General features: G+C 27.8%; 1 protein-coding gene across 1 annotated transcript in view; it reads right to left on the bottom strand.

Annotated features, from left to right (window-relative positions):
- Positions 1-3,614: 3,614 nt before the first annotated feature.
- Positions 3,615-20,497, bottom strand: part of LOC100214090 (trafficking protein particle complex subunit 11) — a 69,234-nt gene continuing 52,351 nt past the window's right edge. The window contains exons 23-36 of the mRNA XM_065807676.1: positions 18,390-18,571; positions 18,193-18,318; positions 11,051-11,088; positions 10,786-10,910; positions 10,593-10,652; positions 10,448-10,513; positions 9,445-9,510; positions 9,131-9,238; positions 7,218-7,269; positions 6,706-6,832; positions 5,124-5,206; positions 4,591-4,724; positions 4,329-4,499; positions 3,615-4,251 (exon numbers count right to left, since the gene is read on the bottom strand). Coding sequence (XP_065663748.1) covers positions 4,204-4,251; positions 4,329-4,499; positions 4,591-4,724; positions 5,124-5,206; positions 6,706-6,832; positions 7,218-7,269; positions 9,131-9,238; positions 9,445-9,510; positions 10,448-10,513; positions 10,593-10,652; positions 10,786-10,910; positions 11,051-11,088; positions 18,193-18,318; positions 18,390-18,571 — 1,386 coding nt within the window. The 3' untranslated portion in view covers positions 3,615-4,203. The remainder of the gene's footprint in view (positions 4,252-4,328; positions 4,500-4,590; positions 4,725-5,123; positions 5,207-6,705; positions 6,833-7,217; positions 7,270-9,130; positions 9,239-9,444; positions 9,511-10,447; positions 10,514-10,592; positions 10,653-10,785; positions 10,911-11,050; positions 11,089-18,192; positions 18,319-18,389; positions 18,572-20,497) is intronic.

Below are 20,497 nucleotides of genomic sequence, written 5' to 3'. Positions count from 1 at the left end.
ACTTTTGCGGGTTGATACACTCATTCCAAAGTATTTTCTGTTGAAATTAAAATTCTTAATATATATATGAGCCCAATGTGTTTTATGCTTTATGTGGAAAAATTACTTACTTTTATCCCATTTTTAAAGATCTTTTTGTGTAAAATCAAAAATAAAAACAAATAACAATTTACAAACAAAAATGAAAAACAGAATCAACTATTTTATATATGAATAAATAAAATTTATATGCGAATTGTCGAACCAAGTTCATATGTTTTGTATAACGTATAACGTATATTCTAAAGATATGGTGCACGTATCGTGCACTATATCTTCGGAATAGAATTGTCTTTTCCAATTTTGATATCTTATACTTTTCCTCATTTTCAAATATAAATTGAAAAAAATGATTTTATCTAAGAATAATGTAATTAGGGCTGTCCCAAACGGATCTTAAAGGCGGGTGACGTATGTGCTTTTTTGTAGAATTGATATTTAAGAAAGGAAACTGTGTTTTATATTTTTTTAAATCTTTATTTAAATCTATATTTTTATTTTGTTTTTAATTGCTATTAAAAACAAAAAAATTATCATGTAAAAATTCAAATATAGACAATTGCGCGCTCTGCGCATTGATTACTTCTGGGGATCTGTAGTAGAGATGGTGATTTTTTAAAGAGTTTAAAGCCTTTTTGTAGGGATTCAGTACTTCAGCCAAGTTATTAAAGTCGTTTTCGTTGTACAGTTGGTCTGTAAACCAATGGTCTGCCCAGCCATACGATATAAATTGACAATCTCTGCAGAACTGGCCTTGTTGAAGGAATTAAAATGAAGGCCAGGATCGCTAGTATAGCTCTGGAATTCCACCTCGCATTGGTGGTTTTGGGTAATTTCTGAAAACTGATCAATGGAAAATGACCCTTTTCATCAAAAAATTGGAACACTCGAGTGAGATGAAATAAAAATTTCATATCATCTCTTCAGCCTGATGTTTCGAGAATTACTTCTATTCCGTTATCAAACTGTGTTTTCAGTTGCTCCTACTCCTTCAACAGTTGAGATACAAATGAATATTCGTTTTTCCTGTGAACATTCGTTGCAATATTACAACACCATTCTTTTTCCGGACATCCAATTTGATTTCTCTTTTTTCATTTTTAAGGACGACCACTTGGATAATTGATTCCGTTGGGAAAAGATTACTACATCTGTCCAACAACATCCGCGGAGTAGTGAAATAACATCCACGCATTTTTGTGTAAGAACATCCGCTTTTTTTCTTTACTGAATTAACATCCGAGAAATAACATCCCAAATTTCATCGATGCATAATAACATCTTTAAAAAGATGTAACTACATCCAGGATTTTTTCTCGATGTGTATCCGCCTAAAATAATCCATTATTAAAAATAAAATAAAAATAAAATGAAATAAATTTCCGGACGTAGTTACATCCGAAAAAAATCAGATGTGTAACTACTACATTCAGTTAAAATAATGCATTATTAAAAAAATAATTATTAAGTGAATAATTTTCCGGATGTAGTTACATCCGAAAAAATCTGTAATGTGTAATTACATCTATTTAAAATATTGCATTATTTAATTATTTTTTCTCCCACATATAGCTTAGGGATCGCTGTTTACAGTATACGGTATAGTATGTTTACCGTCAGGGTTAGAGTTAGGGGTTAAGGTTAGGGTTAACCTTAACCCTAACCCTGGCCGGATGTGGTTACATCCGGAAAAAATCAGATGTGTAACTACTACATTCAGTTAAAATAATGCATGAATAAAAAAAATAATTATTAAATAAATAATTTTCCGGATGTAGTTACATCCGAAAAAAATCAGATGTGTAACTACATCTGGTTAAAATAATGCATTATTAAAAAAAAAAAAACTCGGATGTAGTTACATCTGAAAAATCTACAGATGTAGTTGCACGGATGTTATTATACATCAATGAAATTTGGGATGTTATTTCTCGGATGTTATTATACATCGATGAAATTTTGGATGTTGTTTCACGGATGTTATTATACATGGCAAAAACGGATGTTATTGCCCTGACCCATTCCGTTGACGTGCTTGCCATTAAAGTGTAAGGACCAACTTTCCATATGCAACTTTTCAATCACTTCTTTTTTTCAGCTTGATTGCCTCTTTGATTGTCGACTTGTAAATAGCTGGTTGACATGGAGTTAGGATGTCAATGCTTTCATGAGCCAATTGCTTGCATATGTGAGCAGCTTTGTTTGTTGATACTCTTGTGTAGGTCACCAAGTTGACTGCAATTTCGCTTTTATTATGTTTTCTGCTTGGTGTAGGGGTAGTCTCATCTTCTTCTTCTTTATCGCTTTCATATTCACTGTCGTCAGCCTTAGAGTCAGAATCACTAAAACCAGGATAGTAAGATGATTAGTTGGATGACCTATTAGAACATTTTTGTCTTTTAGAGGGACGGATCGTTTCTTTACTGGCCGTTTGGCCTGTAGAGTATCCCACTGTTCCTTTCCACTTGGAGATGGTACAATCGCTTGTCCTCGGAAGATAATTATGTTCCATCCACTTTAGTAGTATTAAAAATTTCATCAAGGGGTTCGTAGCTTCCCCGCTTGACACATTCATCATAACATTTCAGTATTTTATCAAGCTTTGCTCGTATAACTTGATCAGATACATGTGGAAAATTCAGTTTATTCTTCCACAATTTGGTGAATTCTTTGGAAATTTCCGCTATTCGCTCCTTTCTCCCTTTGATTTTTGGTCCAAGGAAATGGTAGCGTCCGATAATTTGCTTTTGGAGGGGCATTTCGCACTTTTCTTCCAGTGAATATTCTTCCAAAGGGACCATTCTTCTCTAATGAGAGTCTTCAAATTTAACCAGATTATTGGTCCAGACATCCTTGTACTTCTGAATGCTACTCTCGCTAGGCTTGTACGTTGCCATGTGTTGCTGCTGTAATAACTAAAAAATTAGATAGGCATCTATTATATACACAGTCTGAATTTTTCTTAATTGTTCTAGAATATTCTTAATTGTTCCAGAATGTTCGAAATTGTTCCAGATTGTTCTAAATTGTTCTAGAATATTCTTAATTGTTCCAGAATGTTCTAAAGCCGTGTAAAATATTCTGGAATTTTCTAAAATGTTCTAAAGTTCTAAACACTTCTAATCTATACAAGTTTTAAATGATTTTCAGCAAAGCCACACGTATTAGTAGTAGCAGTAACAAGATTAAATAAATGACAATTCGTAATTTTAATTGCGGGGCGACCTTTTTTTTTACAACCTAGAGGAATTGAACATGTTTTCAATGTTTTTTAACAAAAGTTCATCGATTTATGACACAGTAATTTTTTTTTTTTTTTAAAAAGTTATAACTCTAATATATATATTATTTGTTGGACAACAAGTTCTAAAGCAATTTAAATTTCGGTTCCTCTGAACTTCTTATAATATACAAAAAGTAGAACACAAACACCGATGAAAGTTTTTTAAAGTTGCAATTGTCTGATAAATATTGCTCATAAAAATAAACATTTTATTCAATATTAACTGCTTCTCCCACTGACCTGATAATGTACGGTCACAAAAGAGTTAAACAACGAAATAAACTTCTAAATATACGATTTGATGATATATACTTTTTTAATTAAGATAGCACAATATACAACAGTAATTGGAGAATAATAAAAATGTTAATAACCAGGTAACAAAAACATAAATGTCCTGGTAACAAAAACATAAATGCCCTGGCACAGGTACGTTTAAGGTAATACCTCATTGGGTCATAGAATCAAAATAAAATATATATAAAAAAGACCCAAACAAGGAAAACACCTAAAACGTCTAAAAAATCATACTAATCAAGTTCCATACTGTTTGCTAATTAATATTATTCTATTTCCAGATTCTTCATGTTTATATTCCAGATCTTTCATGTTTGTGTTCCAGATCTTTCATCATTATGTTCCAGATCTTTTATGTTTGAATTCCAGATTCTTCAAGTTTGTGAATATTTCAGTACATAGTTTACAACTTCAAATATGTAAAAATTTATATACAAAACACGGAAAATGTTATTATTTCTTATTTTTACTCATCTAATGTTATTGAAAAAGTTGATTTATAAAATTTCTTGTGACACAAAATCTGTCCATCATTCAATTATTATAAATATATAAACAAGTTGTAATGTAAGGTTTCCTTCGGATCACATTACTTGAACTTCGTTCGAGAAAGAATTGGTAATTTTAAGAGGCTAAAAAAAGTTCAAAATAAACATTTATACTATTATAACAAGATGATAAAAAATAACAATGAATATATATAAAGTACCTTTACAAAAATATATTTCGGTAAATTATACTGCGTCAAACTGTCTGAACTAAAATTGCGATGCTGAGGTAGGTTTATATGCAGTTTAGGTAGCAACAGCTCCCCGGAATAAAGCGGAAACAGATTAAATGTTAACTTATGTTCGTCTTGAGGAAGAATTCGCAGTTGAATCTAAGATATATGTTGTAGTACATCAAATAAAAGTACATCGAATAATTGAAAATTTTATTATAAGAAACTGTTGTTTTTTTTAAATTTGTACCTGACTATTTCCAGCTAACATAAAAGACTCGCCCTGTTCTATACGAGCCTCCACCTCTTGAACAAGATTTGTACAGTTAATTATAAAAAAATCAATAATTAATGCTTCTTGAACACAACCAAATGACGGTATGTCTAAACAAATAACTTGATGAGTTAAATTTTTTATAAAAAACTTTAAAAAAAAAAAAAAACAAATCAAAGGTTTTGTGTCCAATGAAACAACGAATTTTTATTGATCTAAAATCATAGTTAGTAACAAATTGTCACATCTTTGTTATGCCATACCTAACATATTGTGATAAGAGAATATTACAGAACAAGCAGATATATCAGTAATAATAATCTAAAATATTACAAAGGTGCTGCAGAGTGTGCAAGTTACCCCATTATATATCCTTTTTTAGAGGCTTCTTCATTCCTTATTTCAAAGACCTAGAAAATTCTATTAGATTGTGGTAGACTTTTGCTAGATAACATACAAAATATAAATTGTTACAAACCTGTTACCCTCAATAGAAAATATTTCCATACCTACTCTTAATTTGAACAAAGATAAATCAATTTTACAGATGGGTAGATCAAACATCGTTTCTACTGCAGCACCACCAGATAATCTAAAACAAAAATTTTTTTTAATGAAAAACAAACAGAAAAAAAAGATTTTGCATAACTAAAAAAAAAATTTGCATAATAAAATAAATAGATCTAAAAAAAACTTTAATAAAATTTTGAATTAAGAAAGCTTTTGAAATTAAGAAGTTAAGAATAATTGCGAGTGTTATGGCGTACTTTAATGCTCTGATATTTTATGAATTCATCAACATAATAAACAGCACAATATTTAAGAACATTTTATTTTATAAGCAAAGCTCCAAAATTCAGCGTTAGATCAATATTATAGCATTTGATCTACTTAGAGTCGATTTTGATGTATAAATATTGAGATATAACAGGATGTATATTTTATGAGAATCTGAAATTTAGATGTTTTTTGTATTTTTTTTACTGAATTTAAATATAACGATTTTTTAGCGTTATATTATTTATTCAAAGCCACTGAAAATATTGGCTTATATATTTAATTTTATAGCAATATATTTTACTTTATCCACACTATCATAATTAACGTTTTTATTTTTATGATTAACTTTTTCATATTTTTTAAAAGTAATTTATGAATTAGAAGCAAGTTAACGTTTTTATTGTTATGATTAACTTTTTCATACTTTTTAAAAGCAATTTATGAATTAGAAGCAAATTTAGTCACCAACAAATTTGTAAGCAGTTGAAAATGTAAGAGGTATATCAAGTCAAGAGGTGTATCAAGTATTAATATATTGTATTAATAATACCTGATACACCTCAAGCATTAATAGAATTAAAACTTGATACACCTAAAAATAAATTTATACTTTGAGGTGTATCAAGCATTAATACGATTAATACTTGAGGTGCATTAAAAGTATAAATGTGCTATAGTATAAATTTTTGTGTCAACAAACACACAACATGCAAAACGTTAATTTCAAAACAATTATAACCTTTTCTGTTTATTAAATTAGTGCATGAGGTGGTAGAGGTGTATGAGGTGTTAAATGATAATTATCATTAAACCAAAAAACCATACCAGTATTTATAAATACATTTGAATTTTTTCAGAATATTTAAGTCAATTTATCATATACCAAATTTTTTCAAACAGTTTACTTATGTTGGAAAGAAGTGATATTGGCTGATAATAAAAGATCCTTATCTTATGAATTGGAACCACATTGACTACTTCAAAAATATCTGGAAATTTCCATTTTTAAATTGAAATGTTGTTTATTGTAGAGAAAAGCTAAGTAATATGAGCAATAAAATGCTAAATGATCTGGTTAATAGTTGTTCTGATTAATGGTTGTTCTGGTTAATAGTTCTTCTAGTTGATAATTGTTCTGATTGATGGTTGTACTGATTGATGGTTGTTCTAGTTAATAACTGTTCTGATTGATGGTTGTTCTGGTTAATAGTTGTTCTGGTTGATGGTTGCTCTGATTGATATTTGTGCTGATTTATTTGCATATTTTTAACAAACAAAAAAAGGAAATTAACGAACTAAATAAAATTTTACCTTTTCCATTTTATAACGTAATGTCCTATTTGTGATGTCCGTACTTCTGCAGTTGATTCAAGATCAGAACTTTTTAAAACATTTATGCATTGACATTCTCCAGCATTCTCTGTAGAATTTAAGTTCACTAAAAACAAAAAGTGATGTAGATGTAAACTTCTTAAATATACAGGTTATTATTTCTTATAAAAAGTCATTCAGACCATTCAATCTTTATCAATAAAACAGGTATTAAACAATTTATAAAATGTTATATATAAAAGCAAGGTCTTCCTGTTTGTGTAGGAGAACACTTTGCAAAAGCTAATTAAAATTACATACATACATACATACATACATACATACATACATACATACATACATACATACATACATACATACATACATACATGTATGTATGTATGTACATTGAAAAATCTGTTAAAAGTAGTATATTATAAAAATAATCAATGCCTAGAAACAAAAAACTAAAATAACTACATACATATAAAAAACTAAAATAAACTACATACATTCTTTTACTTGTGATATAAAGTAGTCATCAGCTAAACAGTAATCCTTTGTCTAAACACATTATTTAAATAAATCACATAAATACATATATATTACAAATACATATATATTCATATGTGGGTCACATATAATCTATATATAATAAATGCATAATAATAATATATTACTATTATTATACATACGTTAATTCACCAACCCCAATGCTGAGAAATCCACTAAAGTCAAGGAGGCTACATTTACTCTACTTGTTGGCATTTATGGGGACATTTTATTTTATTCCTGTAACTTTTTTTTTACTATTTTTTTTCATTTTTTTTTATTTATACATTTATTTAATGTCTCTTTATTTATACATATATAAATTTAATATTTTTTAATAAAAATATATTTTTATAATTATTTTTGTTATTTTATATAATTATTATACATTATATGTTATTTTTTATTTACAGAATTATTTAAGCATATTTAACTATATATAATCATACTTGAAATTAGCCCTAACCCTAAAACTAACCCTGAGCCTAATCTTGACTCTAACCAAACCCTCAGTGGATGTAGCAGCACTGCTACCGGAAGCAGGCTATAAGATAGTCGATGTATGTACTTTTTACTTTGTATAAAAGTTACTTATGGGGACATTTTTTACAAAATAGTAATGCTTACAAGGACAAAAGATTTACAGGTACACAAAAATGTCCCTGATAATGTTAATGTCCCGGTAAGTATTCATTTTTTGTAAAATCTGTCCCCATAAGTAATACTATATCAGGCCTTGTTAAGAAGCGCTACGCAGCTCGCATTTTGCTTGCGAAAAGGCGTTGCGAAAAGGCGAAAAGGCGTTGCCTACGCGTTCAGCAGTTTTGCGCTACGCAAAACTTATATCTTTTAGAATATTTAAATTATCTTTTGATTGTCGTTAACGTTTATTCAGAAGAAATAAAGTCGTATTTAACCGCAATTGTAAACTAATATATTTTTTGTTAAAGAAACAGTTTGTTAAATAATTTTTTTGTTGTTGTTAAAAATTAGTTAAAAAAATTAGGTGTTTTAAGTTTTATCTTAAGGAATTAAATATATAAATTTCTTTTCAATATAAAATTTATTTTTAGTCATAATAGTTTTAAAATGCACGATTTATTTTGATGTAAATATTTTATTAATAAGATATTTTGTTTATTGTTAATTCAATAACGTAAAATTTTAATGACGTTCGTTTAATTTATAAAAATAAATTATGATCACGAATATGTTATCGGTAACTGATAAACAAAAAAAGCAAACTCTTTCTTGTTTAAAAACATTAAAATGAGTTAATATATTAAATAAGAAAAAATTTATTAACAGTTAATAAAATAACCAAAAACCAAAATCATAAGAAAATAAACAAACATTATTTTACGTTTCATGAAAAAAATATTTTTTTCAAAGTAAAATTTAGTTCATATTTGAAAAAAATAATAAAAATAATTTTTTATATAAGAACTTAGATTTTATTTGTAACTTTTGTTATAGTGAGAAAAAAAAACTGTTTGTATGATTTTTAACGCGTTAATAAAATAACTTTAATTACAATGCGGTACTTGAAAAGACGCGAGTGACGCAATATAACTTCTAACGATGCAAAATATATTTGATGAGTTGAGTAACTTAGAAATGCGTTACGCGTTTTCGCTACGCAGCGAAATCTCGTAACAAGGCCTGCTATATGTATGTGTGTGTGTGTATATATATATATATATATATATATACATACATACATACATACATACATACATACATACATACATACATACATATACATACATACATACACACAAATATATCAACTAAGAATTAAATAGAAACTTGGATAGCAATATTATTACTAATATAAACACTTATTTTTGCAAATATAAACAACTATTCTTACCAATGTAAACTTAGAATTCAGTATATGAATTGGCCAAGGTGATATGCAATTAATGTATACCATGACAAGAAATGGATTATTTTCAATAACCTCTTGAATAGGTTGGAACTAAAATACAAAATGTCTAAAACAAAAATCATGTAAAGAAGAAAAAAAAAGAAAATATTGTATTAAAAAAAATTGTACAACAAAAAAAATTATAGTAATTAAAGATGAACAATAGCGGGAAATTTTGAAATTCTAACAAAAAATATTTTAAAATTAACTGTTCAAAAAATTATAAAATTATAAAAAAATATATAAGTACATTGTACCTGCATATCGGCAATGGCAGCTGTAACAGAGAAAGGCTTTTGAGTATCTATCACTATGGTCTCTTCCTAGAAGCATAAATTTCTTCAGTCAATTACAATTGACTAAAAAAGTCAGGATAAAATTATTTTTTCTGCCCTCTTTTCCCAATTAGCATATTCCTTCAAAAAACCAATAACCACCCCTCTAAACCTACTTTTAACCAGACCCTTAAACCACCAGTTAACCACCCATTTAATACTCTATAAAAAGTTCTGTAAAGTAAAATTACTTTCTATTTGTGCAAACGAAAACGAAACAAGTATATGAAGTTAATGTTTTACTGAATAGAATAAAAAAAGGTATTTTGTAAATTGAAATTATACAGGCACATGATTTAAAATAAGACTGAAATGTTTTTTTTTTTTACTTAAACAAATAAGACATATTTTTAGATGTATTATAAAGTTAAAAAACTTTAAAATTGAGATTACGTTGAGAAAAATAAAATTCTTTTCTTTTTCAAAATCAAAATTTTTTTTAAACAGCATTTAACTTTTTTATTTTAAACAAAAATTTGTAATGAAATTAACCTAAAATATTAAAAGCGAAAAAATTTCCAACAAAAATTAAAACATAACATTGCCAATAATCGAACAGTACAATACTGCTGATAATCAAACAGTACAACAGTACCAATAATCAAACAGTACAACACTACTCATAATCAAACAGTATAACACTGCCAGTAATCAAACCAGATAGTATTTGCAATAAAAAGAATTCTAAATATTATACTTATTAAATAGTTTATACACTTATAGTATACATACCAATAGTATACATACCTATAAAGAATGTATAATATATTGAATAAATGAAAATTGAAATCAATTTTAAAATATAAACTTATAATTTATTAATTTATTTAAGAATTTAAAAGTATAAGTAAAAAGTTCAAAATTTAAGTTAGCTTTAAATTTAGTTATTTTTAACGGTTGTCAAATAAATTCTGCTGGATCATACCTTCGAGCAAACACAATCAACCTCGACTTGTTTGTTGCCCACTAGAACAGCCAAATTATAAATAATCTAAAAAATGGAAACATTATCATCAATTATTATCTTCATTATTACCTTCATTATAATCAATATTTTAAAAGGTTATTACTTTAAATAAAATAGTTTTTTTTCCCAATTCACTAGTCTTTGCAAACATGATATTTTTTACCTGAAATCAAAATATTTTATTACAATAATGACACCAAATTAATAAAATGACACCATATGGAAATCAAATAAATTTAAAAAAATTTTTTTTTAAACTATTTAAACACTAAAATCAAAATAATAGTTTATGTAACCATTTCGCCGGGCTGAATTGATGACAAATCAAACTCGACTAATTTTAAACCAGCATGGTTTGAGACATCTCTCTCAACTTCATCCAAATACAATGCAGATGTAGTAGAATCAGTCTTGCTGTTATCTAAGTAACGTTTGAAAGTTATAACTTAATGTTTGAACATTTATTAAAAATTTCAAAAAAAAAAAAAAAAAAGAAAAGAAAGGTTTTATATTATCTAAATTTATACTATTTTATATAAAATACAAAACTATTAAACTCACTAGCATCTTGTTCATCTGATATCAATATTACTGTCAGTCTATGAAAAACATTATATACTTTATATATATATATATATATATATATATATATATATATATATATTTATATATATTTATATATATATATATATATATATATATATATATATATATATATATATATATATATATATATGCTAGAGGGTAGACCAGAATAGTCTCAGTACTCTTACTAATGATATACCATTGCTCAAAAATAAAGCTGACAAAAATCAACTCTGTAACAGAGTTGTTAGGCCTTAGCCTTGCCTTAAGGCCAAAAATTAAGGCCTTGGTCTTGGCCTTAAAACTGTTGGCCTTAGTCTTGGCCTTGAACATTTTGGTCTTGGCCATGAACATTTTGGCTCTTGCCATCAAACTTTCTTATTGAATTCAATTGATTTTGTTTACAAAAATTATTTTTGTTTACTTGAATGCTTTTGAAATTATTTTTGTGGTTTTTATTTAATGGTTTAAACTGCTGTTTTTGATTAGCCATTTTAAAACAATCATCAATTAAATGATTGTTTAAACAGAAATTTATATCTATATATTAAGTCACATGATTTATTTTAACGTTTTTAATTAGTTAAAACATTTCAATATTTAAAAAAAGATTTAAACACCTGAACTTTTCTTAAAATTAAAAACAGAATTTAAAAGGTTTTTTGAATTAAAGTTTTTATTATATTTAAATTATAATTTATTATAATTTATTTATTTATTTAATTATACTGTTTTTATTCAATTTATCTAAATCTGTTCATAAAAGATGTTAGTAATGTATTTTAATAGAGTTTTTTAAAACAATTTTATTTATAAAATGCAACTTTGAACCAATAAGCAATAGCTTAATTATCCTTCTTTATATTTAAAAAGTAATAATAATAGAAAAAGGTTTGCCATCAGTCATCTATTTTGGATACAAAATCTTTCTTATAATCGGAGACAAATGGTCAGCTAAATGTAATACTTGTCATTCTAGTATTACAGAAACACACAGTGTAACTTCAGGATTTACGAAGTGGATAATTCACATTCACAATAGTTATTATTTATACAGTTCTCTTTAGTTCATTTATTTGAATTTAGGTCAATTTTTTTTTAAATATCAAAAAATAATATATTTATATTACACATTTGTTTATATTTTAGACATTTATCTTGCAAACATGTGTCATTATATGAACAGTACAATAGGAATCAGATCACCAAAAATGATAATCAACTTTTAATAACAACTTTTTTGACTAAACAAAAAAAAGAAGACCAAAATATTTATCACAGTTCACAACATCCTCGCCAAAAGTTACTTACTCAATCATTTGTAACCAATGCCACGGTAAATTGTGGTTTGCCAATTTCATTCACTAAAAACACTGATTTCTGAAAGTTTTTGACAGAAATTGATCCAAAGTTTACACCACCATGCAGGCAAACAATTTCATATGGAATTTTACCAAAAATGCAACAAGTTAAACTCACAAAATTGCATTATTTTTCAGTGAAATCGTTCACTAACAACAGATATACAGACTGATAGAAAAGCACATGCATTTCTTGCAGTCACTTTCCATATTTTTATAAATGGTAAACCACAGTTTCATCTTCTTGCATTTCATTCCTTCTAAGGAACATACTGGAAGAAAAATAGCAGATGAGTTGGTGACAATAATTTCAGAAAAAAACATAACCAATAAAGTGCATTGCATTGTGACAGACAATGCGTCCAACATGAAGTAAGCTATGTTTTGTTTAATGATGGGGAAGATCATTAGGATAATGAGGCTGATCCATCATTATGGGAAGACCCAGTCGAAGATGATATAGATCTAAATGAGTCTCTAAATATAACTGCAAAGCAAATACCTTGCTTTGCTTATTTTCTGCAATTAGTAGTTTGTGATGGATTAAAGTTGCAAACAAATTTCAAATTTACTCTTTCAAAATGTTCTAAACTTGAAAATCTATTACATCAAAGATCTCTATTTCGTAGTGCCTATGAGTCTGCAATGGGAAAAGGGCATTGTGTTCCATCTAAAAATGAAACTCGTTGGGACAGTACATTTAGTTAGTTAAAGGTATTTGTTTCACTTGATAAAACCAAGTTAGGCACTGTTTTGCGTGAGTCAAACCAAGAAAATCTGATATTATCAGTTAAAAAGTTAAACCAGCTGCAAGAATTGGTGTATATATCAGATCCTTCTGCTGAAGCAACAGATCGTATTCAGGGTGATAAAGTAGTAACTATAAGTTGTGTTGTTCCAGTCGTTCTGTCACTATCTAAAATTCTGGAGGAAATTGAAACTGCAGTTTTTTCTCATTAATAATCAAAACCCTCTTTACTATCAAGATGAAATTGCACCATATTCAAAAATTCATAATTTAAAATTTGACAATAACTTATTTATGATGGCCAGTGCAATGAACCTGATGTATGCATATCATTGGCTTGAAGATCATCCTGGCACATATGAGCTAAAGGAAGAAATTAAAAATAAAATAAACAGTGAATTGATTTTTTGTAGAATTTTTTTTTTGCAGGCGTGGGGAGGGGAGGGGTGATTTGGTTGATTTTGAAGAAATAATGCAGTACTTAGTAGTGGGCACAGATTAGTATATTCATCCCCGCTCAACTGACAAACTATCTTGAACAAATAAATTTGCTAAACTTTGATCAAAAAGAGTTTTCGTTGAAAAAACTGTACGCAATGGAACACTATTCAAAAATCAGAACTGTATTTGACAAGTATTTTTGTGTCCCAGCAACATCTGCCCCTGTTGAGCGCATCCTTTCTCAGAGTGGATTAATAATGCGCCCTCATAGAGTTTGCATGACTGATTCCTTGCTTGAAACTTTAATTTTTCTTAAATGTAAAAAAGACTTATAAGTTAAATAGTGGTTAATGCCAATAAGACTTATAGTTAATGCTAGCAACTAATCTCAACATATTTTAAATAAAAATAAACAAATGTACATAAAATTAAAGAGTTAAAAGTTTTAGTTATATATTTTTGTTTTTGTCTTTCATATACATTTCCAAATATATTTTTTATTGACTTAGGCAATTTCTACGCATAGCCTTGGTCTAATTTCACAACATGTAGTTTTATTATTATTTACTTAAGGCCAAAAATTTAGGTCTTTGGTCTTGAAAATGTTTGTGTTGGCCTTGGCCTTGAAACTCTTGTTCTTGGCCTTGGCCTTGTCCTCGGACTTGCTATTTTTGACTTGTTAACAACTCTGCTCTGTAACATCAGAACTTGGAGAAGATCTACACATTTTTGCATATCATACTTGTTCTTCTACAACTTCAATACATCAGACTTCACTTGATGAATAGAAATTGAAGAAAAACAAATGTTATTACCAAACGCATTACAGCATCCCCTAAAATACCCAAAAAGCATATATTAGTTCAATAGTGAGAGTGTGAAAAAAAGATTGGCAAACCATAAACAGCCTATAAATAACAAAAAAATTGCAAAATACTCTCAAAATACTTATGGGATACAAAAATGAAAATATAAAAATAAAAAAAACAACTATTTGAGCAGTCAATCATAAAAAGATTTTCCAATTGAATTACTGTAATACAACTTTTTTGCTTTTTAGAGATTTCGAGAAAAACATTTAAAACTTTGGTATACTTTATCATCAATATCTTTTTTTAATTTTACTTTAAGTCATTAAACACTACCTTAAAGATATAAGGATACATATATATATATATATATATATATATATATATATATATATATATATATATATATATATATATATATATATTATATATTATATATTATATATATATTATATATTATATATATATATATATATATATATATATATATATATATATATATATATATATATATATATATATATTATATATATATTATATATATATTATATATATATTATATATATATTATATATATATTATATATATATTATATATATATTATATATATATTATATATATATTATATATATTATATATATATATATATATATATATATATATATATATATATATATATATATATATATATATATATATATATATATATATTAGGGGTGTCCAAAAAAAATTTTTTGAATTAAATGTTGCACAGTTTTAAATATTGTTTCTTTGATTGAAAAAAACTTCTGTGCAAAATCTTAGGTGTTTTGGATAATAATTAGAGGTTGCTCAAGGAAAATAAAAATTTACTGTGTTAAAAAGCATTCGCTGCAGCAACAATATTTAAAAAACTTGAGTTATAGCTATGATATAGAATTAATCATTTTCAAAAAATTCCTTAAATAATGCAAATAACAATGTTGCACTATTTACAAGATCAAAAGTTTAGTCTGTAGCAACAGTGACATATGTCATCAAGATGCTTTTGCGGCAATCTGGAATGCGCTTTCTGTTGTCCTCAACAACTTGTATTAGTTTCTGCATTTCAGATTCAGTTTTTGTGATGGATTGATTAAATGTGCTCATAAGAACAAGTGAACGCTGAGCAGTGTCATTGATAACTTTCACAGATTTAACAATTGCTTTAGTATGACGAAATTTAGCAATTTCCTCCCAGGTCTTTGGTTTTTTGGTTCCAGATAAAATTGTTACATCAAGACCAAGTGACTGCAAAGCAGCAGTTGATGATGATGTAACAAGCTCATGAAGTTGCTTCTTTTTCCAACTTGTTTAATTCTACTGCTGGACACTTTATACCCCTGACACTCCAATAAGCTCCACTTTGAATCATAGCTTCAACAATCAACTTTTTTTCTGTGTCAAACCCTGTCAGAAAATAATGAAAGTGGAATCATCTGACCCAAGGTACCAAGTGTGATTTTGAAGCTTCTTCATAGCAGCATTTGAAATGACCTTGTTGATCTCAGAATATTGTTTAATTCTTGTAAAGAGCATAAGGTCATTTGCTGGAGCATCACTTGCAATTGGACAGGCAATCCATGCTGGTACATAGATATGAGCAGCAATGATACAAAATTCGCACAAGTTGTTCTGTTCTTTCATAGTCAGCTTGAATTCATTTTTTAAGAGGTATATCTTCATACAATAGATGACTTTAGCCATCCATCTAGCCATGTGATAAGCTACCAGCATGCGAAAGCAATACTTCTTGGTGGCATAGTATGATAACGGAAAACCCAAAATTAAAAGGCACAGCTCGATCATCTCTTTGTAGTCTTCTCTTGGTAAGTACGAAGATTCATCTGATAAGAAAGGCTGCAGAAAGCCAGCCTCTGATCTTAGTTGCTGAAGCTGTGGTTCAGCAAGATAGGCGTCATCTAATGGAGCATAATTGGCTTGATTTATGCTTGATTATGTTGGGCTCACTGCTGCGTCCAAGCAAAACTGAGTATATTTCCCCAAGAATTACTTCATGCATATGGTAACAGCAAGCAAAGTAGAGAAGATTTTTCTCCATCAACTTCTCTAGCAAGATGCACGCACCATTTTTGGAACCCGTGTTTGACGCTGTTGTGTCAAAACACATACCTACAATATAATTTGCAACATTCCATATGGTCAGTAACTGGAAGGTTGCTTTTGCTTGTGCCAGTCCAGTGCCAGATGATATCTTTACAATACCCAGTATTTTCTCCAGATTATGACAAGTCACATCAATAGCAATTCTATCAACATTGGAATTTGGATTTTCATAGTTGGTGCTGTCTCTCATCATCTTACCATCTCAGTGGACGAACATATGTTAAAAGAAGAAGACAAAATTTCATCGCGAATATAAGGTTTTTATTTTTAGGACTTCGTTCACAGTTAGTTGATTGGGTTACTTGTTTTTTGTGATAAACCGGAATTTCTATTTCATAATCATCATTGTCATTAGGAATGTCACTGACTTCTGTTGCTTTGCTATCACTATCACAATCAATACTAAAGTGGCTACAGCTAGGGGTAAGAACAGCATTTGCTTTTAGTCTTCTCTCTTCCTCATTCTGCTTTCTTTTTGTTTCTGCTTGTTGACGCTCTGCTGTTCGCTTTTCTTATTGAGATAATTTTACATCTTCTTCAACCATCTTCATCATACGAGCATTCTTTTGGTCTTCCAGAAATATTTTATCTTCATTAAAAAAGCTTGTTTGCATCCTTGTGTGAAATGTCAAACAGTAAATCTAATTTGATACTAAAATCTTTCTCTCTAACAATCTTACTAACTATTCCTTACTACAAACTTACTAGCTATTCCTTTATTCTTTTTAATTAAATTATATTCATCAACACATGCTTTCACTTTTGATACAATATGAGGCTGGTCATTGGAATTCTGGCTTTTTTCCAGATGTGAGCTTAACCATTCGATGTTGCTTTTGCACTGGCTGGAACTGTTTGTTTCAATGCTTTGTGATAGTGGAAAAACGTCCTTAACACATCAACCATCATTGGAAGGACATTGTTTGGTTGGTTCTTCTCAGGTTGACCAAACAACCATATTGCAGTTCGATTACATGTCAAAGGAAAATTTAAAGAACTCATCTTTTCACTCATTTTCAGCAACAGGCTAAAATTAAATGATACCAAATTAAACTCAACTTGAGAAATTAAATATTAATTTGCAAACATAATTTAAAATATGTGATCAATATTTCAATATGAATGTGATGAAATCATAAGTATTACAAAACTACAAACACTAAAGTAAGTTAAGTCACCCAATAATATTTAGCACTAAAAAACAAGATATTGGCATAACAGCTATAATTATTATTTAATAGGATTAAAATAAATAAGAACCTAAAAATCTTTAAATATTTCAGTTGTTCAGCAAAAAATTACAATTAACGATTATGTTTTTCAATCAAAAACATCAGATAACAAGATGGCTGTTTGTCACATGACCAAAGAAGTTAGCTCATAAAAGACAATGGTACATTAAATTTGTTTAATATTTTATCTAAATTGAACATGGGATAGAATTAGGATATTATTTAAGGTGTAATGCTATTATTGTAAAACTAAAAGGTCATTGAGCAACCTCTAAACATTAATTTATTTTAATTATCTTTTGCACAGTAAATTTTAATGCCAATTGGCACAAAACAAACTAGTGTGCATATATATATATATATATATACTAATCAAAATTACCTTGTATTATAAATAGGAGTTGTTTCTAAATTTTTAATATTGATTTCAAATCGATAGAACTCATCAATTAACATTGGTTGATTATGATTAATGTTTAAATGCACTTTTGCTTCTCTTGGTAAAATGCTATAGAAATTAAAAAATGATTATACATGATGATTAAAGAATATTACTTTATGAGAAATAAAAACCCATACTTAGTAAATGGTGAGATGGTCACTGATTCCCAAAGTATGTTACCATCTTTTCCAAGTTTAACAGGCAGTCGTTCTCCACCATAGTTATAAGAATCATATTGTGGACTTATGTTAGCATCCAAACCAGCTCCATTCCAACGGAGAATAAATTTACCCCCAAGTGATAGGTACACTTGCTTTATCTAGAACACAAATAATAATAGTTAAAAATCCTATAATTTCTTAAAAAAAAACATAATAAATAAGATTTATTAAAATAAAAACAATTTTCAATATTAATATAGTTATAAGCTATTTATACTTTAAAGACTTAAAAAATAAACTGGATAAAATTTTAATTAAAATTTTTTTTATATATATTTATATCTTTTAAATTCATATTCCTGTTAAAAGATATTTATTTATATGTTGAAAATTGATTAAGAAGGCTGCGTATAAATTTTTTGTTTTAAATATATTTTGATAATATTATAAATTTACAATATTTCGCTGACCTATAGTGGTCAGCATCACAAATTGTTACAAAACTTGTTACAAAACTACATAAATCAAACTGTCAACAAAGAAGACATTATTTTTAATAAATAATATGATGGGTCAGTTAAAATTATATATATATATTTATATACAAATATATTGTATATATATATACATTGTATATATATATATATATATATATATATATATATATATATATATATATATATATATATATATATATATATATATATATATATATATATATATATATATATATATATATACCATTATTAAAAGTAATTTTTAGGTAGACAGTGCTCAATACAAAAGTAGAACAAATATATATTATGTTAGAATGATAATAAAATGCAATTAAATTTGTAACATAACTCAGAGCTTCACGCTTTATGCGATCATCAGACGTTGCAAACAACCAAAACAACAAAAATTATATACAAAAATGCAACACAGTGTTAGCTTAGATGACATTAAGGTTGCAGATAACAAATTTGTTTTTGTGGCAACATTTTGATATTAATTCATTTCGTTTATTCAATTGTGATATGATATGATATTTTTCAGTTAAACAAAGGTTCAAATGGTTCCGCCCTATCAATAATCTTTCACGTAAGAATAGGATTTGAAAATCCCTTTTTTTTCATTTCCCAGATATATTTAGAAAGTTCTGTGGCAATAGCTTTACTTTCGTATTGAAAAGAGTTTTTATGTTTGTACCAGCGATCTTTAAAGGTGTGCTCCATAAAACCAATATAATTTAAACCACTATCTTGCGGTGATGTTCTTAAATTGCAGATGTAAACTATATTTTTACTAAGACACATACCTTGCAAAGGACATTGTGGAAGTTGCCGGCACTTACACGTTGGAACATTCATGTTGGAAACATTAGATAATACTTTTTTGTGTGAATTAATCATATTGGTGATGTTTGGAAGACAGCTATAACTGAAATTTAAATTATTCCTATTAAAATTTTTGCAAAACTTATGTGTTTTTGGAAAATGCTTTTCAATTAGATTTAGAAAATTTTTTGCAACGTCGGTTTTTACATTTTGCGAAAACGGAGGATTAAACCAAATAATATTTTGTGATCTTGATTTTGGTTTTGATGAGGCAAGATTTTTTTGAAAGTAATCTTTTCATTATACCCACTTACTGCTAACGCATTGTTATAAAACAATGTTGTTCTATGGAAAACTCCCTTGCATAATAAAATATTGCTAATACGGTTAGATATCATAATTGGTATGGATTTAATAATACTAGGGGGTGGTTAGAATTTACGTTCATGTATAATGGGTAGTCACCTGGTTTTCTGTATGGCTGGAAAGTATTTTCTAACAGGTTGAAGGTAACATTGAGAAAGTTTTCAATTTTTAAATTGGTTTTTATTGTGAGTTTTAGATTAAATTTCTCCTTAAAAAGATGGACAATGTCTTTCTTAATTCTCTCAGACTGTGGTCTATTAATTCCATGAAAAGAACAAAGGCCATCACCTCTATATAATACAATATTTTGCAACCCCTAGCCTTGATTTATAGTATGTAGAATAAAGAGGCCGACTAACTCACATACTTCAGCCCCATCGAAACTTCCCATAGTGACAT

This window comes from Hydra vulgaris, chromosome 10, assembly GCF_038396675.1.
Source record: "Hydra vulgaris chromosome 10, alternate assembly HydraT2T_AEP".
In the NCBI taxonomy this organism is placed as follows: Eukaryota; Metazoa; Cnidaria; class Hydrozoa; order Anthoathecata; family Hydridae; genus Hydra; species Hydra vulgaris.
Note: the sequence above shows the minus strand (reverse complement) of the source record. Positions and strands in the feature narration are given on the sequence as shown.